The 24,247-nt window shown below is 44.0% G+C and overlaps 2 protein-coding genes across 13 annotated transcripts in view; one reads left to right on the forward strand and one right to left on the reverse strand.

The window, feature by feature from the left end:
- Positions 1-24,247, forward strand: part of TARDBP (TAR DNA binding protein) — a 40,852-nt gene that overhangs the window by 11,991 nt on the left and 4,614 nt on the right. The window contains exon 8 of one of the 12 annotated variants that reach the window (XR_013989392.1): positions 24,172-24,212. The exons of the other annotated variants lie outside the window; for them this stretch is intronic. The gene's annotated coding sequence lies outside the window, so the exon portion shown is untranslated. The remainder of the gene's footprint in view (positions 1-24,171; positions 24,213-24,247) is intronic. 12 annotated transcript variants of the gene reach the window in all.
- On the reverse strand, positions 395-24,245 carry MASP2 (MBL associated serine protease 2). Its single transcript, XM_081016118.1, has 11 exons — positions 23,998-24,245; positions 22,611-22,833; positions 21,694-21,871; positions 20,859-20,990; positions 14,424-14,620; positions 13,292-13,439; positions 11,886-12,004; positions 10,159-10,237; positions 4,977-5,114; positions 4,054-4,128; positions 395-1,271 (listed from the first exon to the last, which is right to left on the reverse strand). The coding sequence occupies exons 1-11, from the start codon at positions 24,000-24,002 to the stop codon at positions 496-498; spliced, it is 2,070 nt and encodes a 689-aa protein (XP_080872244.1). The 5' UTR covers positions 24,003-24,245; the 3' UTR covers positions 395-495.

Consider the following 24,247-nt stretch of genomic DNA (forward strand, 5'->3'; position numbering starts at 1 on the left):
ACATTTGTTTTTTTAAATTAACATTTAAATTGGGAAGAAGAAACATGTTGCATTGAACTTATGAAACTGTTGTATGGCACTTGCTCCAGGGGAGTAGGGAAAAACAACTTTAAAGGTCCAGCTGTTGGGGGGGGGGAGAAACAGCTCCCCCCTATTCCCCAAAAGTAGAACAAGCACACGAGAGGCTTGTGAAATGATACCTAATTTTACATGGAGTGTGCTTCATTTTCTTTGAAAACATGCTGCCTTCCCTGCTTCGGTAGCTCACAACACTGAATTCCCTCAGTAGCATATGATTTTGAGTAAACATGCACAGGGTTCTGCTGTACATTGAAAAACCTGGAAGCATTTACTGCTTGATCTTCGGCATATTTACCTAAAATTGAAGTCCCAGTTAATGTACTATATTTTTTTATTTCTTGCGTAATTGTAATTCTGTGTAAAGGTTTTCTTTTCTTGGTAATGTGCTACAAATGAAATGGTAAAAAATAATAATCAAGAATTTTGGGAAATGATGTCTTCAATCCAGGAAATGTAGTTGATCACTTTAGTGTATACACCATACAGCTCTGCAGAACCACACTCTGGAGGACCCCAGGACACAATGCCGCCTGCAAACCACCTCTTTGTTTCGGCATCAAAAAACACCAGTGACCCGCCACTATCGCCGCTACAGGAATCTCTTCCTCCTTGTTCATATCCAGCACAGAACATGTTTTCTGTCAACACTAGTTGCTTCCCCTCCAAAGTCTGGTTTGCATAAGCAGCTTTACACTTCTCTGGATCAACCACATCTAGCTCAGTGTACATCAGGCTGTGTGACTGCATCCTTTTCTCTGTTCTCCCCCACCCAGCTACTACACCAGTGTTGGTTGTGTTTATGTGGAACCTGCTGCTTTGTCCTGGCAAGCAAATGGGAGTCATGTTTGCATTAATGGGGACTTTGTTCTTCAGTTTGATCAAAGCAATATCATTGTTAAAATTGATGCCATCGTTGGTAAACCCTTCATGCACAAAAACAGATTCTGCCCAGGCCTGGTGGTAGTGAGTGCTTCGCTTTCTTAGAAGCCCCAATTTCAGTGTCAAGGATGAAGCGTCTGCTTCTGGGAGGACGTGGGCAGCTGTTAAGATCCAGTTATCGTACAAAAGAGCTCCACCCCCAGTTGCTCCTTGTCCATTAGTGATCAGAACTTGCCAAGGGAACTGGCCAGGCAGTGCCTTCTTTCCACCAAAAATGCGCTTCAGAGTATTTGAAGTTTGGATTCCACAAACTTGGGGGGGGGGGGGCGTGGAGAGAGAGAGAACGAATAGTGTTAGGGTTCCATTAGAGAAGCAAGACTTTTAACTGTCATGAATATTGCTTATAGTTCAAAATGAATGTTTCTGAAAGAAGTCCTGAATTTTAAGTGAGAACAGCTGTAGAATGGTAGCCTGATCCAAAGAGGGGAGTGGCTTGGGTGGGTGAGGGACAGCCTGTACTCTGTCCTTTTCAAATTCTCTGCCCAGAAAAAGCTGGCATGTCAGGCCAATTTCTTAACAGGGTAGTTTACCCTATGCTGGGAGCTTCTGAGTTGGGAGTACCCTACCTGTGTTCAACACAATTGTGGGAGGGTTCCATCATGTGTGGGTTGGGGGTATTTTCATAGGAATAATATGCATGCCTGGTGCGCAGCTGGACGTTTGGTTCATTTAACTCAATATTGCCTGGAGCAGGGATGAGGAGTATCAAGGCCAGGGGTCAAAATGAGAGTGCACTCACCCAAAGGCTACATGGTCATTAGCCTAAAACAGTTTTGCTACATCTGGTGTCTAGTATAGACTTTCATTGTCTGATAGTGAGTCCAGGGTTTCTGTCAGGAGGTTTCTCATATCTACTTGGATATGTTGGGGCTTGAATCTCGGAACCTCTGTAGGCAAAGAAGTCAGTCGTCTGGAATATATAGAAATGAGCTAAACCTGGTGTGTAGATGTTATGTAAATTGCCTTATATGCTCAAATTTACACAGTTCCTCTTTATTTAGGGTCCTGGCATTTTTCGTCTGTGGCCCTTTTGACTTTCATTTTTGTTTCTGTTCTGCTTTTAATTTGTGTTTGTTCTAGTTAGTGTATGGAGGTTTTCTCCTCAAAGCTATGGCCAAGATGGGACTGGGGAATAGGTTCCCTTTTCCTGAGGGCCTCAGTAAACACTCTTTTGTGTTGTTGACTCTGTCTTTTAGAAGAGGTTTTAATCATTTCTTGCATGTTCTGCTCTCCCTGCTGACCAGAAGAACACTTCATGGTAATCCCATGTTTCCATTTTGAATTTACAACTCCCACAATCCCTGACCCTTGTCCAGATTGACTGGGGCTGATGGGAGCTGTTGTCAAAACATCTGGAGGGCAGCAAGTTGTAGAAGGTTGATCTCATTTGAAAGATGCAGTATGCCTGAAAACAAAAAAACCCAGCCTCAAGCTGTCAATTTTACAGTACAGTGGTACCTCTGGTTACAAACTTAATTCGTTCCGGAGGTCCGTTCTTAAGCTGAAACTTCTTATCATGAGGTGCGCTTTCACTAATGGGGCCTCCCGCTGTTGCGCGTGATTTCCGTTTGCATCCTGGGGCAAAGTTCGAAACCAGGAGCAGCTACTTCCAGGTTAGCAAAGCTCATAACCTGAAGCGTTCATAACCAGAAGCGTTCCTAAACAGAGGTACCACTGTAGTATGGAGAATAAATGGATAATTCCATTGTGGCATCTACGTTGGAGAATAATCTCTTGGAGATAAGGGAGATACTGATTTTTGTGTGTTCCTGTTGGTAGTAACATCCTTATGGTGTTAATGCCAGTTCCTGGCATTTTTGGCTACTTACTTTAACTGATTGCAATGGGGGTTTTACTGCAGTTTTGGTGAAGACTTTTTCATTATGTTTTTGATATATGCTACTCATTTTGTTGTAGATCTCTTTGCCATTGCTTTGAAATGAAAGGTGGCACACAAACAATTTAAGATAGGCCACTCTCCCTTCCTTTTTGCAGGGAAAAAATTGTATTACCTAGAACTGTTTGGTAACTGGATACTTTTTAGCCTGAACAACAGAAGGCTATGGAGGCAGCTATACAGCTGCAAATATGTTTTAAGTGTGTTGTAAAGTGCATTATACAAATGTGACACTAGATGGTGATGACGAGCTATGGCAAATTCAATATATTTTTCAAAACATTTTTTAAAAAGCATTTTCCGTGTTTTTTATATGGTCTAGATTCCACCTGAGTGGAACATGATAGCTTTCTTCAGATACCTTGAAGGGTTGTATAGAAGAGGGGATTTGTTCTTGGTTACCCTAGGGGGCAAGGCTAGATCTAATGGTTTTATGTTATACTGGAGGGTAGAGTTTAAGTGAACATTAAGCAACTGCTCTTGATGGTGGAAGCAATTTAAAAATGGAACAAATTCCCTGGAGGGGTGTGGGTTCTCCCTTGCTGGAAGTCTTTCATATAGAGGCCAGGCAACCATCTGTTAAAGATGCTGTACCTTTTGATTTTCTGCAGTGAGCAGATGTTGGGCTAGATGGCCTGCAACATCTGCCTCTAACTCAATGGCTGTAACTTTCTCTTTTGGGACATGGCATTGTCTTTGGTCAGGAATGGGGAAGATGCAGCCCTCCAGATGTTGGACCTCTAGCTCTGGATGAGTTAAGAGAAAGGGGGCTGATGGGTAGGATAAGGTATAAAGGCTGCTTTGCACCATTTTAAAGTCTGTGAAGACAAAAGTCGGGAATGGGGAACCTGAGGTCCTCTAGCTGCTGTAACTTCCACTGTCCCTGGCTGTTGGCTATGGTGGATGGGGCTGAAGAGAACCACAGGTTCTCCATTCCTGGTCAAAACTGAGGTGGGAGTGATGGTGACAAAATGGGATACAGTACTTCATACATTCAACATCAGTCAAAAATATTTCAACTTCTGAAGTGAATTTGGAGAGGGGGAGAAAACAAGATGTTTCCAGGCCATTTATCTTGTTAAGTGTCACCTGGCTATGTATGGCAGGAGTGGGGAACCTGTGGTTTCATACATTACCTGTCTCACATATAGGAGGTGCTTTGTTTCCCATGGAATCTCTCCAGTAGCCATCAGGGGCGCACAGGTACCTGCCTACATTAAAAAGTTAAGCAGTTTAGATGTCTGCACAGAGCAAAGCACTCTACAATAAAACTGCTTGGAGGTTTTACTACAATCAAGAGGTATATAAATGTTGTTAAATGTGCCCCAAATATACAGCTGGCTTCTTCAAATCGCTGAAAAATCCAGCTCTTTCAGACTTTTTGCTGTTCCTAAGTATGTAAATCTATTTCCTACCAGTTTTGCATTTTTATCTTCCCTAAACCCCGTGAGGTGTCTCGGCTGGATAATCATGAGTTGCTTGGTTGAGGAATACTCGGGTATGCTGCAGTGACTCTGGATTATGTGTGTGAACATGCTGTGACATCACAGCAGCACAACCACTTGCTGGGTGGAGGATATGCATGCAAATGTCAACCACTGTTGAGCCCATTACAGATACATTTATGGCACTTTGCTTTTCAGTCAAGAGGCATGACTAAACACTGATGCGATATCATAAAAGGCCAATAGAGAACTCTGCCCTCAAGTGTTGATTCACTGGTAGCCAAAATGACACCATACAAGCCCAAGAAAGGAGGTAGCTGCAGGCTTGTTAGGACTAAACATTTGGAGAAGTAGGCAGAACATTTTGGAAGCCGGGGAGAAACCTCTAAATGGAGAAGCACCGTAAAACAGCCCAACGAAGAAGGCTCAGTGGCCATGGAATGCTGGCTGACTGCAGGGGGAGATAGAACGGAGTATCCTGAAAGAGGTCATGGCTGGCTAAACAAGAATACTGCAAAGTAGGTCCTAGTGTGATTGCCCCATTTGGGACAATGGGGTTTACATTTAAAGATGTGTGTATCAAGCCCATGCTCCCTTAAACTCATTTTTCTTACCAGAACGTCCGGCTTTCAGAGCATAGTAGGGGCTCTTGCATTTGTATTTGATCTCAGTCTGGTATGTAGTTCTATCAGGCCCTGTGACATACACAAGTGCACCGTTTGCTGTGTCCTCGGCTGGACCACAGTCAACAACTGAAAAGAATGGAGCAACAACAGTTTTAAAATGCTTTGTAAGACTGGGTGAGGGAAACCTAGGACTAGCTAGACTGGAAAAGAACCAAAGCTTTCAGTAACAGGTTACCTGTTCTGTATGTAAAGGTAAAGGTACCCCTGCCCGTACGGGCCAGTCGTGTCCGACTCTAGGGTTGTGCGCCCATCTCACTTAAGAGGCCGGGGGCCAGCGCTGTCCGGAGACACTTCCGGGTCACGTGGCCAGCGTGACAAGCTGCATCTGGCAAGCCAGCGCAGCACACGGAAACGCCGTTTACCTTCCCGCTAGTAAGCGGTCCCTATTTATCTACTTGCACCCGGGGGTGCTTTCGAACTGCTAGGTTGGCAGGCGCTGGGACCGAGCAACGGGAGCACACCCCGCCGCGGGGATTCGAACCGCCGACCTTCTGATCGACAAGTCCTAGGCTCTGTGGTTTAACCCACAGCGCCACCTGCGTCCCTGTTTTGTATGTAGAAAGTGCTATATTCAGTCCCTGGTATCTGGAACAACCTTCTGCATCTTAGCTACCTTATGGATGTTTTGGACTACAGCTCCCATATTGTGCGCCTCAGGGCTGATGGGAATTGTAGTTCAGAACCTCTGGAGGATGCTATATTGAGACAAGCTGTCCTAGTGCAAAGAATCAGATAGGAGTTGACAAAAAATATCCTTGCTTGAATCTTCAGCTACATGGATAAACAGAAGTACTATTGGGTGGCTTCCTATGTTCTTAACTCAACCTGTATCTTACCAGTACAGTATGAACTGGTGCTAGTGAAAATGCTATTTCGCACACACATTTTATGTGGGCATTCACTCCCTGTACTTGCGGTGGGTTCACAGATGGGCTTACCATGTTATCAGGTCAGCCTTTGAATTTAAAAGTAGACCTGTGGAAAGTAGGGGGTCAGCGTGTGGGAGCGAGCATCGCTTGTGGGACCATTGTATTATCGCAAGCACATCCTTTACCATTGCAGACTGTTCTCTGCAGTGTGAGCTACATCACTGTAGGCTGCACATCCAAGTTAAATAGATTAAAAGTCTGCTGAAGAAAATGGTACAGATAGATACTACCCCTAGAGTCCATCATCTAAAGTTACCTAACATCATAGTTCTGTTAAAGGTAAAGGGACCTCTGATCATTAGGTCCAGTCGTGGCCGACTCTGGGGTTGCAGCGCTCATCTCGCTTTATTGGCCGAGGGAGCTGGCGTACAGCTTCCAGGTCATGTGGCCAGCATGACTAAGCTGCTTCTGGCAAACCAGAGCAGCACACAGAAACGCCGTTTGCCTTCCCGCCAGAGTGGTACCTATTTATCTACTTGTACTTTGACGTACTTTTGAACTGCTAGGTTGGCAGGAGCAGGGACCAAGCAACGGGAGCTCACCCCGTCGCGGGGATTCCAACCGCCGACCTTCTGATGAGCAAGTCCTAGGCTCTGTGGTTTAGACCACAGCGCCACCCGCGTCCCTATATAGTTCTGTTAACCGCTAACTAATGGAACTCCTTCATTGCTTACTGCCCAATGATCTTACAAGACTTTTTGTTGAAGGGCCATGTCGTGAAGCACACACTTAACATTTCTCCCCTTCACTGCCATTTCATGCTTTGCAACAAGAACTACATTTCTGATTATGAGTTTGATTTTTTAAAAAAGTTTTCCAAACCTAATGAAACACTGAGCATGTGTAGTTTAAACATGCTCCAGTGAGCACCATCATGACTACAGGAATAAAATGGAGGAGCTGGCTTCTGCTGCTCTCATGCTAATCACATTCAACTTTTGAATAAACAACCATTTTGTTGATGGGAGGGCTAAAACATATTTTAAAGTAATAAAAACAATCTATACTCATCCATACACATGCCCAGTGAGCTGCCCCAACTATAAAACATTTTTGGGGGGGAAATATATGGCAATCAGTGTCAGCCTTGGTGGTTCTTAGTGTGCCCATGTTGACCCAGGTGCTGGTGGTGGGGCCTGTTTGCCTCAATTCTCCTTGTTGATCATGCTCTGGATGGCAGTTCAAGAGACCTCTGTTCACTCCTGCTCATTTTGCTGAATTGTGCCCTTGATATCTACCCCAGAGCCCTGTCCTTACAGAACAACTGAACCAGTAGAATCCAAATTCAAAGGGGAATCAGCGGATATATTATAAAGACCCCAAAGCTTTGGATTTATTCATTGTGAAGGCTGCAGTCCACAAAATAGAGTTGCCATATTTCAAAAAGTAAAATTCCTGCCACCCACAATTTTTTTTTTTTTGGAAACCTAACCCAAAAATAGTGATTTTAAACTTTTTGAGCTGTTTCTGCTGCTTTTTCCATCATGTTGCTGATTCGGCAAAATTGCCCCCGATGCCATTTTTACACCCCAAAACAGGACTTGTCTTTTTTTTTTTTTTAAATAATATTTATTGAAATTTCCAAAGAAAACAAAAAATACAAAAATTACACAAAAACAAAGAATAGAAAATACAAAAACTTGCACACAATAAGAAAAAGATACAAAAATAAAAAATAAAAATATGAGAAAGTAAGAAATACAAAAGAAAAATAATAGTAGAGAAGAAAAAACATTAGACCTCCTCCTCCTCCTCCTCCCTTCCTTTGTATTCTAGTTATTAATTATCCCAGCAAATCCTTTCCATCTTTCTATTATATAATAAACCTTACAATTTAAAATTTAGATCTTAACTATACCAGCTTCTTATATTCATAGTGTTCTTTCATGATTCTTTAATAGTTTTTAATTATCCCAGCAAATCCTTTCCATCTTTCTATTATAAAATAAACCTTAAAATTTAGAATTTAAATCTTGACTTTACCAGCTTCTTATATTCATAATGTTCTTTCATAATTCTTTATACATCTTTACTAAAGCCAGGTAAATTCTTCCAACATTTTCCTATCATTCATTTTTCTCTCATTCTATCATTCATCAGCTTTATAACACATTCTATTAGTTAAAAAACAAAAAAAACGAAAAAGGAGAAAGAAGCATATAATCAAGTCCAGTCTTAATCCAACGTCCCTTCCTCCTGGTTTCGGGATTTGTCAGTCCTTATTCATCAATCTAACCCGGTGACCTTATATCCGAGGCCCTCAAGTCACTTCCATGGCCCTTCCGCAGCTTTTCTTCATATTTGTGGCTGTAGTCACTTGCTCGTAATAGCTCCAACTTAATAGTGTTTTTAACCCTTCTCATCAGATCAGATCCTTTTCCCTGTTCATCGCTGCATTCCATGTAGTATTTAAGAGCATACTTCAAGGGCCCTCCAAATTTGTGGGCCCCCACATTTCCAAACATGTCGCAGCCTGTTACTGAATTTAAAAAGTCCAAATATCCCAACATAGGGGGGTCAATCCAGCCCCCCATTTCCAAACCACACCGAACTTTCCCTTCCCATCTCTGATTTTTTCCAAGTTCCATTATCAAGTCCGAAGGATCAAGCTCCTGTTGAGACTGTTCTGTCAAGCCACACTCCTGATTTAATGCCACAAACCCCTGTTCTGTCAAAACACACTCCTGGTTTGAGTCCTGGATAGACTCCACATATATTCCCACAGTTTGATCAACGCCTTCCACTGCCAGTCTGAGATTTCCAGTCGACTTGGCCATCTGGTTCACCTTATCATGTAGTTCTTCCAGTAGAATATTTGTTTTATTGAGCAGGCAAACCACAACTTCTGAAAACATTGTTGCACTCTCCCACGGTTCTTTGTAACAGCTGTCAAGTCCTTGGCATTTAGTTACAGTTTCTAAGGCTCCCCCTAGGGAGAAGACTTATATTTGTTTCTGATACATTTCCATGTTACTTAAAATCCTTTATCCATATATATTCCTTTAAAATGCGAAAGGGAACAGTAGAGTCACAAAAATTCTCTTCTTTTAGCTATCTGACACACACAGATACCTTGATTTGTTCACGTCAGTCCTGACTTCCCCGCTCCAGGATCAGGACGAAAGTAACTTCCTTTTACTGCTTCAAATAGTCCAAAAAAAATATTCCCAATTTAAAATGTTGGAATCCACTCTTTTGAAAGCAATTTTCAAAGCTCTAGTACAAATTGTCTTTGCTTTGTTATATTTACAAAAGAACGGAAGGGTGACTTCCTGTTTAGCCCTTACCGCTCCGTACCAAATTCAATCAATTTTTCTTTCTTTTTTTTATAGTCCAATTCTGCCCTTTTCACTAATCTTCCTTTAATGTCCCAATTTGTCCAAATTCTGGGTACTCACGGATATTTGTTTTAAAGTCCGAATTGTCCAGGAAAAAAGGCAGCGCTCTCCGGCAACAGCTACGCGGCTTCACTCCACAAAAGAAGCAGACGACTCGCAGCACAGCGCCTTCACTTCCCCGCTCTGTTCCGGAGCCCGTTGCCGGGCTCCTTTGCAGATTGGGGGGGCGCAAACAGTGCCCGCCGAGTCCCAGGGTCACAGGCTTCACCCGCCTGTGGTTTGAAGGGTCCCCGCTGCGCCGAAGCGGTCAAAACAGGACTTGTCAGGAATTTTCCTGACATGGCAAGCCTACGTAAAGTATTTAAAATATAAAACATTTTGGAGCTGCAATGAGAACTCTTGTTCCTGCGCAGCCTATAAATATTGTCAATAAAATAACTAAGTTTACAGCTTCCTACTTTTTCCCATCTCCAAGGTGGCTTTTGGATATTAAAATCAAATTAAAGAAGAAAAACAAGTGGAAAAATCCAGGTTTTTCCATTAAAAGCGTAGGAGCCCTGCCAGAAGAAAATGATGGAAACTTTTAAAACCCTGATAGCAACTCTGCAGCTGAATTTTGGGTGCCTGTTGATCTGTACTCCCACTGAGAATATTCCAATTAAAACAAATTTTATTATGCTCTGATTCAAGCATGCTTTGCCTCCTACGCTTTTTGTGTGTGCAAGACTGCTTCATTCTGTCAAACACAATATGGATTCCCAAAAGAAATAATTAAACCAGTAATCCATCTGAATATTACAAATCCAAAGACCTCTCTCCACCCACTCCTTCGCATTGACTTACTGATGCACTGAGCCATTGGCTTGTTCCAGGAGCCGTCCTTTTGACATATCGCCATGAAAGATTCCACAATCATCTCATTCTGTGGGAGGGAAAGAGGAAAACAGAAATCCTATTTATTTTCTTGAAAACAATCATAGCTTTGACAGCCCAAATGGATTTTCCCCGGTGGGGAAATATGTCTAGTTCAGCCTGCGAGAACGTGTTTGCCGTTAGTTTTCAATAATGGGTGATATTCAGTGTTAGTTATGTCCAAGATAGGGTTCAGAGAGAATTTTGATTCACTTTTCATTTAATGGCAGACTTACTTGATTCGCACTTTCTGAAATAAAATGTGAACTGAAACATGGCTCTCCTTTAAAATCTGCACTTCTCTGAATTATGGAATGTAGTTCTCCAGCCAAGTAAAATGCATAGACTAATGTAATGTGTGCTTATAAATAAATTACAAAAAATAATGCAAAGGAACACATTGCATTAGGAAAATAGCTTTTCAAAATGCACATTAGGTTTAATTGCATATAAAAAAACTGTTTATTGGGAAATTCACACTTAAATGCTGGTGAATATTCCAATGGCCTTTAAATTAATCACAAACTGATATGGTAGTGAGGAAAATGAAACTTAAGACTGAAAAAACAAGAAACAAAATATTTGCCCATCCCTAATGCAGAGTAGACCTATTAGAACCAGTGGTCCCCCCAAAAAATGTTTAGGGGTACTCTCATTTTCCTACTCATATTGAAATACCGCCCCTCAATGAGGCCAAACTTAGATTCACAAAATGTTTAGGGGTATGCATACCCCTGTATACCCCCCGAAAGCACTGATTAGAACCAATGGGTCTACTCTAAATATGCTTTGGTTGGATCAATATGACAAAAACTTAGAGGGGGTTTGTCAAGTGCCTTATGTTCAGCAGGGGAGAGCCAGTCTAAACTCAGCCACAGTGGGAGTTGCATAGGTTTGGGCCCACAATACTAAATGTGTGACTTCCGATAGTTACCTCTGAGCCACACAGAGCCGTAGCTAGGTGATCTTGCGCCACTGGCAGAACTGTCCAGATTGTGCCCCCTAGCGACTGACAAATTAGCTCTTCTTTCCACCTCTCCTCCAACCCCCCCTTCAATTCACCCTCTTTTTAAAACCTTTTCTTATGAGGCAATAATCAATATTTTTATTTATAGACGTATTAATGGACATATTTTTAGCTGATTTTGTGCCCCCCCTCGCCTGTGCCCGTAGTGGGGCCCCACCTTGCCACCCTCTAGATACGGCCCTGGAGCCACAGGGAGACCAGCTAACAGTGATTTACCCAAAATATCTCTGTGATCCGGGAGGGATATAAGAGATCAGACGGTATCCTTGATGTATCCTGGATCCAAGTTACTAAGGGCCTTGCAAATCAGTGCAAGAAACTTGAACCTTGCCTGGTAACATGTGCAGCCAGTGCAAGCCTTTATGCCTCAGTGTTAGGTGCAGATATGCTATCTAGCCAGCCATGCTCTCTTCCAGGATACTCCATTCCATACCCCCATGATTTTCCACCCCCAGCTGCCCACTAAATATTCTCCCCCTCTCTCTCCCAAGGCTGGCGTTCCCTCAAGTTGTTTTGGCCATGGCACTCAGAAAGTCATATTTGCTGTGAATACATAAAACTGCTTTGGTTCCTCAGTTAAATAGTATACCCATATGCTCAGGTGTGCACCGCAAGGGATGGTTTTACCTACTTCCAAGAGTGCGTAGCCGATATCGCAGGAGAGATTGTAGGACTCTTTCATAATATATTTTTCTTGCACTGGATAGATGTGGCCATTGGGTGGCGCTTCAGGGTTGGGGCACGGCAATGCTGCAGAAAGTTGAACAACAACAAAAAAACACATCATTGCCATTTCCTGTCAAAGCAGATTCAAATCTTGCGTCCATACTAATATGTGGGGGAGGTGGCGCTCTCACACTACATCCTGCTTAATCCCACAGTTGAAATGATGGCTAATTTGTTCCTTCTGCAGTTGCTTGTGTTGTGAATAGGAAGGTGCCTTAGAAGAGCATTAGTCCATCTAGCTCTGGATTGTGGCTCCCCTGTGGCCCTTGAGCTGTTGTTGGGCTCCATCAGCCACACCAGCATGACTCAATGGTAAGAGATGATGGGAGCTGTAATTCAAAAAATGCAAGAGCATGTATAAATAATAAGAGCCCTGTTGGAGCTTGCCCACTACTCAGATTAGACAACAGTGAGCTTGATGGACTTTGGCCTGTGTAGGGAACGACCTAGCTCAGTTATGTAACACGTGCTTTGTATTCGGAAGGTTCCAGGTTCGTTCCTGGGCATGGCCTGGAGAACTATTGCTACCCAACGTAGACATTACTAATCTTGATAAACTCTGACTAGGTATAAGCAGGGGGGTTTTCAGCCAGAACTTGGGGGAACTCAGTTCTGGCACGTCTTAGGAGGGTTCTGGCAACTCTCAGGTGGGTGCCATTGCCATTTTAAGAGAGCAAGGAAGGCATTGATGGTGAGTTCCAGCACCTCTTTTCTAGAAAAATAGCACTGGATATAGGACAACTTCTTTAGGTCCTCTACCTGTTGATAGTTAAAGAACTAGGGAGGAAAATGAGCATCCTTAGAAGGCGCAGACATGGGACAAGTCTCCAGCTGGCATTATTTCTTAAAACATCCATGATGGGGAAAGAAATCTGCCTGAGAGCCTGGAGGGCTGATAACAGATAGAGTAGTAGATGGTGGAAGCTGATCTATTAGGGGAATTGGGGCCCAGCCTCAACAGCCTCGGTCTGCTCTCAGTCAGCCCACACCTGCCTTCCTCCTTACGTACAGCTAGTCAGCAGGTGGCTCTGCCTGTCATTGGCACTTACTGCTGGTATCCCTACCTCATGCCTTACCTGTCACAACGGTAGACAGTACTGAACCAGTTGACCAACAGCTAATAAGAAGCAGCTTCCTCAGGATCCTGTGGTTCCTGCAGCTTGGCATCCTTGTGCCCCAGAGCTGGAGGACCATAACTCGGCCCCCTCACAGAGCTACCATTCCCAGGGCTCCCTAGGAGCCAGGAAATGATATGTGTACCCAACAGAACTTCACTGCTGCCTGCTCTTTGGTTAAAAGCAATAATCTTACCTGTTGTGATATATCTGATTTTCCATCCTGTGTGATCTCCAGAGAGGTCCGTGGTGAACTGGATGTTGACGGTGTTGCTACGGGTTTCAATTTTCATAGGGAGGGTGTCCCCACAGAACGGGCCAAATTCTTGCTTGGGTGTTTTGATCTGAAACAGTGAAGGGAAACATCCCAACCTTTCTTCCATCATGGGCTGATCCCCCCTCCCCCCATTTCGATCTACTGTTTATTTTGGAAAATGGCTTGTTCGCTATGCATTTGGGCACCTCTTAAGATACTGTAACCAAGTTTTGAACGACGGTTCCTGAGATTAATGAGCAGGGTTTTACCTTGGATAAAATGGGATGCCTGTTTTGAATCAAGATGGCAGACTGAGCCCTTCAAACCTGCACTGATTTTATTGTGTGTTTTTTCTTTTTGCTTGTTAAAGTTCCTGAGCAACTCCAGGGATGAGGGCTACTGGTTCCAAATATAGAAGCTTCCCGGTTTGGCACCCAAATATTGAAACACTGGCAGTGGGACAGTATCCCCACCCCAAGGGGACAGCAGACTAGCTTAGGGGGTCCAGGGTATACTTTATGGTAGGCATAACTTGGGCTTCCAAGAGGGGAATGCCTGGGGGCTGCTACCCTGGAGAGCCACTGCCAGCTAGAGTAGATATTGGGCTGGATGCACCAGTTTAGCCATCTACCCCAAGTCTATTTTGTAGCTACCTGGTCCATAAATACATGCAACCAACTTCCAACATTCTCAGTACATGTGATTCTATTTTATTTTATTTGTATGGGGATTTAGTGTGGATATAAGAGTATCTGAATTCTTTGTAATGGGAGACGGATGTGAAAACTGGTAACAGTTCAAGCATTCCAGTTAGGTGCCCCCAGAAGTAACTGCAATTTGCTGCCATGCATTGGGGCATTGCAGTGTCCTCAGCTCTTCATTGGTGTAGGATTGTAGCCAGCCAAGTCCTACTCAGAGTAGACCCATTGAAACTGATTGGGCCTAAGTTAGCCATTTCATTGGGCCTGTTCTGAATAGGACTACTAGCATTGGATACAACTTAACTGGTGCCGACCGTACAGAAAACAAGTTTCTTTAGTAATAGAAGACCTGGTGAGCAGGTCCAAATGACCTTAAGGATGTCATAGGGGCATTCCACTTCTGGGTGGGTCTCTACATCAAAGCTTCCCACAAATTCCAAGACGACCATGTATCCATCTTCCACCTGGATCCCATAATTGCACTGGGAGAGTTTGGGATATGGGTTGGGATAACGTGGACTGGAAATTTCTCCAGATCTTGCAGTCAGCACTTTATCTACACAATTGGCTGAAAAGTGGAGAGAGAGAAAATAAATAAATCCCAAATTCTTCTCAGGAAATCAAATGCATTTATAAAGTTATTTGTCAAAGCAGCAGTTTGTTACGGTAATAAGGCCATTTTTACCCTGCTTTTCTGTTGCCTGCACATCCCTCATGGTGGCTTCCATCAGTTCAAATGCATTTGTACAAAAGTATTCAAGGATTCCTAATGTGTTTTGAACACAAGGAATCTAACGCCTACCAGATTTTATCAGACTACAACTCTCATTGTCCGTTACTCTTGACTGGAGGCCCAAGCACTGATTTTTAGTGCCAATTCTTTGGAGAGTTCCTGGATATGTAGCATTCCTTTTTAAAAAATATATGATTGTTACATTGTTTTGATTTCATTTGGTAAGCCACCTTGCTATTTTATGATGAAAGGCAGTAAATAAAAATAAATCCCTAAGTATTGGCCATGCTGACTGGGGTTAATGAGAGCTGTAGTCTAACAACATCTGAAGACCCCACAATAAGCAAATACCATAGTTGTCCGATGTAAGGAAAAGGGGAGAAAGCTATGAGCTTGTTAATTCAATTCTGAAGAATTTGGCTAGGCCTCAGTATTATAGCAGGTCTGATGAATTTCTGAAATCTAGTTGTTCTTGTACTGCTTTTCAAACAATTTCATCTGTTTTTATGGTATATTTGGAAATCAGCTTGAGATGCATGTAAATGATTATTCATAAATTCTTTAATAATGATGACTAGATAATCTAGCTCAGTATTGTCAACTCTGACTGGCAGCGATTCTCCAGGGTCTCAGGCAGAGAAGTCTTTTCCATCATCTATTTGCTGATCTTTTTAATTGCCAATGCTGCAGATTGAATTTGGGACCTCCTGCATAGAAAGCAGATCCTTTTATCACTGAGCTTGGGACCCTCTCCCTAATTAAAATGTAGTCTCCCCCTATTTTCCTACCCCCCCAACAAAACATACAATGAATACATAAAAACCCCAATGCCAAACAGTCAGTAGCAGTAAGATAACTAAGCGTTTGCTGAGATAGCTGTACTGTGTGGCATATCAAGCAGTCCTCCATTTGGCCCTAGCACAGGGTAGAAATATACTGCTTATCAATGGGGTTTCAATTAGTTCTTACCTAAACCTTTTTTAAAAAATCAATTTAACCAATGGCCATTGCTGCAACATCTTTTGGTGGCGAAGTTCTGCGAAGGATGTCACTTTCCCTACCCCCAGTTTATTGCTTATCAGTTGCTTGAATGCACCCCAATCCAAATCTGAAAATGGGAGGGGAGGAAAAAAGTTTCATAATTCTAAAAAACACTTTAAAAACACCTCCGCCAAACTGGTGCCTTCCAATTGGCTTGGAGCACGACTGCTAGGTGGGAGTTGTGAGCTACACCATCAGCTCCAACAATGGTGGACCTTGTCTATCCAGCTTTGCTCAAAGTTTCCCTGAACTAAAATGCTCCATATGCTTTTAGCATCTCCATGCATGGAAGGTGCTTTAATGCCTTGACCAATTTAATTGACCCCTGGTACACCTTTTCCAGCTGGGCACCAGCTACCAGTACCGATAGCTGCAAACCCTGCTACCTACGTGGCTGTCATCTTTGAATCGGCCTTCCACTTGTTTAAAGGGGAAGGACTGTAGCTCGGTAGCAGAGCACCTGCTCTGGCTGCAGAAGGCCCCAGGTTCAAATCCCTGGCATCTCCAGGGAGAGAGAGACCCCCCTGTCTGAAACTCCACAGTGCCATTGCCATTCAGTGTAGACAGCACTGAGGTAGACCAGTGATCTTACTCTTTAATGCAGTACCTAAAGCCTTCTCTTTACATCAGGGGTGGGGAATCTTTGGTCTGACTACAACTTGCATCATCTCTGATCCATTGGCCTTGCTGGCGGGTGGGCGGGGGGTGTTGATGGGAGTTGGAGTCCAGCCACATTTGGAAGGCCAAAGGTTCCCCAACTCTGGTTTACATGTGCAATTCTGATGGCAGCTGCCCTCCCTGTTTCCTTCCCGATGCTTTCAAAAATACAACCCACCCCTCAGCGGCTCTCTTGGTTGCCAGGCGTGTGTAGGAGTGGAAATCATCCTTGCTCTGCAAAATCCAGCTGTAACTCTGGCTGGCATGCTCGGAGTCATGGCATCTCCCGCTGGACACAGCAGGCAGGATTGATCGGTTACCGAGTGCCTGAAGGAACTCTTGCTTGTTGACAGCGCCTGGTACTTGGCTAGGGCCAGGCAGCTGCAGGTTCTGAATCTGAACTGCAGCAACTTCCTTGCTGATTTATGGAGGAGGATGGAGCAAGGGGTTGACAGACGTAGGCCAGGAATATTTTCTGCCTTCACAGTGGTGCAGCTCGAGATGACTCAAAATCAAAAAGGCATTCAAGTACTAAGCCTCTTCTCCCCCACTCCCTCTATTTTGCTTCTTTCCCCCTTGACCACATATAACCTTGGAAAGAAAAAGTTTTATTTTCTTGTCGGCAGGGGTGTAGCTAGCTCCTCCAACAACTTGGCACAATGCAGATACGCACTGAAATATTTAAGTGCAAACACTGGCCTTCATAACAACTCATTAATACTGCTTTAAATTAGTTTCAGTGAATTGTAGCAGTTGATATCTAATCCATATCTATTCATCATAGTGTTTGTAAATAAGACCCGATTGTCCTTCAGACTTTCTGAGATTCCCCTCCTTCTATTACATAACTGAATGTATTCTGCAACTTGTGCCATTTCAACAAGCTTTACCCAACCATATTTTAAATGCTGGTGTTAGCTTCTGTTTTGTCTCTGACTTTCTGACAGTCGACAGTCATGCAGTTCTTTCTTTACTGTGACTTTCAAATATCCTGCCAACATCACAAGAGGATTTAGTGCAGTGTTTGGGAATCTTTTTTTTCACCCTGAGGGCCGTATTCTGTTCTGAGAAACTTTCCGGGGGCCTCAGGTTCAATGCCTAGCATCTTCAAGTAGGGTTGAAAATCTCTCCAGCCAGACCTTAAAGAGCTACTGGTCCGTCAGTGTAGACAATACTGATAATAAGTAGAGCCCTGAAGGCCTGAACCACATCCAGCATCCGGTTCTCACAGTGGCCAACCAGATGCTCTAATAGGAAGCCTGCAAGCAGGTCCTGAGTGCAACATCAGCTCTCACCACTTGGGATTCCCACCATCTGGTATTCAGAGGCTATTCTACCTCTGACAGTGGCGTTTAGAACATAGCCATCATAGTTTGTAGCAATTGTGCAATACATGCCTGTTCCATCACAGTCATTCTTGAACCGGCACTAATGAGGCAGGGACATCACATATGCTACCCAGTTGGCACAAGTGGTGTCACAGCATTCCCCGATATGTGCCTGTGATGCTCATGCTGCCGTGCTCTGTAGAGCACTCCTTGTCACAATTGATGGGACAAAGTGGGACCAGCTCTCCCCGGCTGTTACACAGTGAGAACAGACAGCTTCTTGTGGTCACGACAATGGAACGGCTTGAACTGACTCTCCTGTGTTTTATAGCTCTTTGGATATGGCCACAGGGAGCTGCCTTTATTATGGGCTGTATTTTTATTTCACAGATCTGCAGGCAAGAAAAATCTATAAAGCAGTTTTTTTAAAAAAGAAAAAGAAAAAATGGCTTGCGCAAGAGGAATTGGACAATTTTTCACGCCGTCCTCGGCTGTAAACTCTAGCTGGGCTTTAGGGGCGCCGAGAGAGTATTCAATTACACTTAGGGCTATATTTTTATTAGAGTAACACTATACTGCCCACGAGAGACTTGAACTCTGAGGAAGTAGCTTGCCTCAACTGGTGAACTCGTGATGGCTGGATGGCTGGATCATTAGGTCCAAAATTAACAGTAGGCTTTGAATTACATTAGTGAGTAACTGGGAAGTTGCTGCGAGTTGGAAGAGTGGAAGCAAAGTGGGAGTGGGTGGGTGACGTGCATGGCTTTTGCCATTTCATTGCAGGCAGGGAGAACTTCCATGTTTAAATTATCTTTCTGATATAGATAGCTGGTGCATATAAAAGGCTACTCCTTGACATTCTACTTTTCTATGTATGTGTGTTTCTGTTTAAAGACATGATTTTCAGCCTGTTGCCCTGAAGACCAATTTGTGAAAAGGAGCAAAGTTTTAAAATGAACACATATTACGTTTTTAAAAGTGTCACTGCTGCTCAGAAGCTTCCTTAGATCAGACTATTTGTTCACACAGTCTAGCATTATCTTACTCCAGCTTGCAGTGGACCCTCCAGGACATCAGAATAGTGTTTCCCTTAATCTGATCATTTTAACACAGGGACAGGGGAATCTCATGCCCTCCAGCTTTTGTTGGACTACAACTCCCATCATCCCTAACTGCTGAACCCAACAAGGCCACAGGTTCAGCACCCCTGTTTTAGCTGGAGATGCCAGAGGTTGAACTTGGGACAACCTGCATGCAAAAGCAAAAGTTGGAAAAATGACGCCCTTTCCCACTTTCTTTTCATGGCTCCTTGTGCTTTTCAAGGCTTAGATTAATTCTACTGGATACAACTTTTACCCAGATCTCTTGGGGAAATGAAGTTGTACTTGTACACTTCTTGTCTCTTTGTAGGGTGACTTATCCAGGGGAGGGGAAGGGGGGAGAAAAGTGGTGCCCTAGGCAGTCAAAAATTCCAGTGTGCTTATGGACTTTAAAAGTTAGGCAAACAATGTCTACTAAACATGATGGCTACATTCCACCTCCACTGTTGGAGGCAGTCTGCCTCTGAATCATAGCTCCTGGAAGAGAGTGCCAGGTAGGCTTGGGATAGACTCTCTGCCTGAGACCATGGAGAACAGCAGCCAGTCAGTGTATGCCAGGCTTCCTCAACCTCAGCCCTCCAGATGTTTTTGGCCTACAACTCCCATGATCCCTAGCTAGCAGGGCCAGTGGTCAGGGATGATGGGAATTGTAGTCTAAAAACATCTGGAGGGCCGAGGTTGAGGAAGCCTGGTGTAAGCCGTACTATGGACCAGTGGGTTGGGTTCAATATATTACAACTTCCTATGCTCTTTCGGAGGCTGCAGAGGAAAGGTTTGCAGTAGGCTTGGTAGAAACAGAGAAAGCCATTTTATTTGCTGCAGGAGACAGTTCTAGGCAGGAGGAAGAGGAAGAAGACACAAGCTAGTCACGGATCAAGCATAGCGCTCTGTATGATTGCGCACGAGGCTACAGGCAGTTCAGGAGGGAATGTTGACACGTCTAGCTCCATCTCTCCCTAAGCCGCGAAGAAGCGAATTTATTTATTTCATGCTGGAAAATAAAGAAGGGAGGAGAGAGGGAGAAGAAAGGAAAGAGAAAAAAGAGCTGGTGAATAATAAGCCTTCCTGAGTGGGTGGCAGAAAAATCAAAGACTGTGCCTAGCATACTGCAGACTTAAAACATAGGGCTGCCTTTGGATGCAACCTATTGGCTGCTGATTGGTTTCCCGACACAATTCTAAGCTTTTTTTCTGGACCTCAGGTATTCCAAATATCCCTACAGTCTTAAGGCCTAGAAACTTAATTTATAAAACAAAAATGAAACCGGTAATCAACCTGTGGGTTTTAGTGTAGTTTAATGTATTTGCTTTCTAAATGCTGAGATTTTATTTGTGTTAGTTTATCTGAATTGTGTGATCGCTTCTCGGCCTTTTGGCTAAGATCAAGTGTTGAATTTTGTGGAGTGCCTTGGAAGCTCTGCTGGGGAGCACTATATAACAATTTTGAAACTGGGGTGGAAAACCGTTTTTCAGCCTGAGAGCCACATTTCCTTCTGGGCAACCCTCCAGGGGCCACATGCCCCTGGTGGGCAGGGCTGGAGCCAAAAGTGGGTGGAGCAACAACAACTGTATGTTTGACTTTAGTACAGTAGGCCAGCTTATACACATATTCACACACCCCAGTCTCTATCCATCCAGTCAAGCAAGAGGCTTTATCAGAATCCAACAATACATCCCAGTCAGGCAAATATACTTGCTGTGCAAGGCAGGGCCAGTGAGAGGTGTAGGGAGAGTTTGAAAGGCCAGACAGAACAGCCAAGAGGGCCACATTTAGCCCCCAGGTCTAAAGTTCCTCACCTTAATTTTAAACAAAACAAGTAAACAATCAGCAAATACCTAAATAAAGCACAGCTCCAACATAAGCTGGTCAAGGAAACAGGTTTTTGTTTGCTTGTTTGTTTTAAAAACCCACTTGTAAGCAGCTCTCACCAGCTCCCAAGAGACTCACCTGTACAGGTCCTTTTGTCTTTGTGTAGACGGTAGCCGATTTTACAGCTGCAGTAGAAGCCGCCCAGGTAATTGTGGCAACGATGATCGCAAAGTGGCTCGCTGTCAGGGAGCTGTTCACACTCATCAATGTCTGGAGGAAAGGGAGGAGAAACAGGAGCTTGGATGTAGCTCTCCCAAAGCAAGTTGCAACCATTTTGGCGAGGGATTTCTGGAAGCGGGCGTGGACACATATGTGACGCAGGGGCTGAGATGGTGCCACGGGTGGAAAGACGGAGGGTTGCACCTAATGCCAGCCCCACTAAGGGCTGACATGGCTAATGGCCTTTAATTTCAATGGGTCTACTCTGTAAAATGTAGTTGGGACATTTTTTTGCACGTTTAGATCTGCATTAGCCCTGGAAAACATGGTACATGTATCTTTTCATCTTAGACCACATGAGAATAGTGTCTCAGGTCCCTTTGGAAATGGGGTAATGGCAGAATCAGGCCTCTTCTGGGCAAAGAAAAACATACGAACACCCAAAGCTGGGTCTGAGTACTGAATACTGAGTCATACCATTGGTCCATCTAGCTCAGTATTGTCTACGCTGATGCACAGCAGCTCTCTGGGATTTCATATGGGTGTCTCTTCCAGCCCTACCTAAAGATGCCAGGGAAACTCCAGGGTTTCAAGAAGAAAAATTTAGTCCTTCCTGGAGATGCTGAGAACTGAACATGGGACCTCCTAAATGCAGTGCATGTGCTCTACCACTCTTCTATGATGACCACTTGCCATTGACATGCCCACTCTGCCTTGCTTGCATGAAAGAGGAACATCACCTCCACCCTCTCACCTTCAGCAGCATAAAAGGCCTCAAAGCCAGTGAATTCTTTCTCGTTGGAATAGTCTGATCGGAAAGTCACAGCTAGGTTGTTGTTGATGGAGTGGTACGTCCTGTCCCCTGGGACTTCCTCAGTGTCTGTGCTCTGATGTCCACACAGGGTAGCCAAGACTGTCCCTCCTGAACGCAACTGGAAAGCAGGGAGATGAATGAGATACATATCTATATATAAATGCAATGATAATGCCTTTTTGCCTGCCCTTAAGTGGACCTGCCAGTGGTTATCCCAGGAAAATGGGAAGCTGCCTTATACTATAAGAACATAAGAAGAGCCTACTGGATCAAACCAATGGCCCATCTAGTTCAGCATCCTGTTCTCAGTAGCCAACCATATGCCTGTGGGAAACCAAGGAGGACCTGAGCATGAGAGCACTCTCCTGTAGTTTCCAGCAGCTTGTATTCAGAAGCATTGCTCCCACTGACCATGGAGACAGAGCACAAACAGCATAGCTAGTACCCATTGATGACCACCTCCATGAATTTGCCCAATCCTCTTTTAAAGCCATTCAGCTTGGTCATTACTGCTTCCTGTGGGAGCGAGTTCCACAGTTTAAATACGTGCTGCATGAAGAAGTTGAGTTAGATTATTGGACCACACAGCACAGTATAATCTACATTGACATACGGCAAGGTATATTCTGCCTGGACATGTTGCTTGGGATTGAACCTGGGACCTCTGCACACAAAGAGGAGAATGAACTTGCAAGAATTCAAAGAGATCAGAGAAAGCAAGCGTACTTTGGAAATTAACCAGGCATGAAGGATATCACTTTGGTTGCTTGCTTGGGTCTGAATTGAATGAGCCTCCTGAGCAGCAATCCTGACACTACCTGTTAAAAGCACGCTCACATGTCTGTGACGTCACATACCTTCACATAGTCATATTCGCACTGGTAGGAAAGCTCTAGATTGAAGTGGGTAAAGTAGAGGCGGATACCATAGCCAGGGGGCACAGTAATGTTCCATGTCCTCTCCTTGCCATTGGGGTATATGTTCGGGAAGTCGGGGGATGCAATCCGTCCATACATTTTCTCCAGTTGGATGAGGTCACTGAGCACCCCATGGGAAAAGGCGAAGAGGAAGAGGCAAAGTCTGCAGGGGAGACAATGAAGAAAGAGTGGTGAGGCCAAGCTGACTCAACCCAAGATGCACATCCAAGTAGGCTGACACCGTACAATTGCACCCAGGACTTAGGCAGAGTTGGCAACGGACTTCAGGGGCTCCCCAGCATAGTGCTGCTGCGGGGCCCCTTCATGGGCACACGACCATGCAGTATTTTCTTGCAATGGCAGCAACAATCCCCCACTCACCCTCCCTGCTGCCCCCTGGGCAGCCTTTTAGCAGTGGGGTGGGCACCAGCGCTGCTTTGAATGGAAGCCGAGCTAAGCTCTCACCCATGGTGGTTGCCCAAAATGCAGTGCCCCGACTTACAGATCTGTGAAATCTATAGAACAATTAAAACGTGAACCAAATGGATTTACTCCTCATTCCTGATATGCACATGCATTTTCTTTGGAAAACTGTTTACACCAGGAGCAGCCAACATGTTGGACTACAACTACCATAAAACCTATCGTTTTTGCCAAATATTGCCCTTCTGTCAGTTGAAACATTGTTCTATTTTTTGTGACTATGATTTAAAAAAAGAAATAGCAGAAGGGCCCAACTTGGTGAGCAATAAGAATATTAAAAGAACCAAACTGCTGGATCAGCCCCCAAAGCAGGGCCTAAGCACAACAGCAACAGTCTGCCAACTGTTGGGATCTGGTGTTCAGATGCATACACTATAATTATCATGACCAGTGGTAGCTATTAATAGGCTTATACTTCACAAAAAAGGAGGTATGTCAGTTATTTCTTAAGTAAGCATCTGGCCAGTGGGTTCTGATGAACTATGTTTATAACGATAACAAAAAGAGATTTGAACTACCAGTTCTGTTTTGCAAACTGCATGCTGAGTTGCGAAATTAGATCTTCCTTTAGTGTGCTTCTTACAGCAGAGATACAGTCTATCCCTTCACTTCAAGAAACAGACCACTGCTCTGCAGGATTCTCAGATTAAGGGCTTGCCCAAGAAATCTGAGTGAATTTGATCCATGTAACCCATACTTCAGTTTGCCACAGAGCAGACTGCAAAGTCCTGATTGTCTCATAATTTTGCAGCAATCCTACAAGGATCAATTCTACTTTGCTGTCAAAATTACATCGAATAGTGTTCCAGATCCCTTTCAGAAAGACATTTTAGATAGAACTTACCTCATTCTTGCAATGCCCCTCTTTATGTCCTTTTGTGTTCTGGGATCAACAGCTGTCGATTGTATGTTTGCACTGTTTTGGGGGGAAAACGCACACCAAACCACCCTTCTGTTTGTTCAGCAGTTATTTATCTTTCTTTTGAACTCCAACCTTTATCTCTTCCTTTCTCATCAGACTGGTCAATAGCTTCCATGAAACACGACTGATAGTTGGAAGTAAGCATGTGCACTCCTCAATCTGCTCTCTCTCT

This window comes from Podarcis pityusensis (genome assembly GCF_964106645.2).
Source record: "Podarcis pityusensis genome assembly, chromosome: 8".
Taxonomy (NCBI): Eukaryota; Metazoa; Chordata; class Lepidosauria; order Squamata; family Lacertidae; genus Podarcis; species Podarcis pityusensis.

Excerpts from the sequence above, each read along its gene's own strand:
- MASP2 (XM_081016118.1), bottom strand. Across the intron at positions 20,991-21,693 it reads GGCCTTTTATGCTGCTGAAG|ACATTGATGAGTGTGAACAG; the intron begins GTGAGAGGGTGG and ends CCTTTCCTCCAG. Across the intron at positions 10,238-11,885 it reads TCGGCTACGCACTCTTGGAA|AATGAGATGATTGTGGAATC; the intron begins GTAGGTAAAACC and ends TCCCTCCCACAG.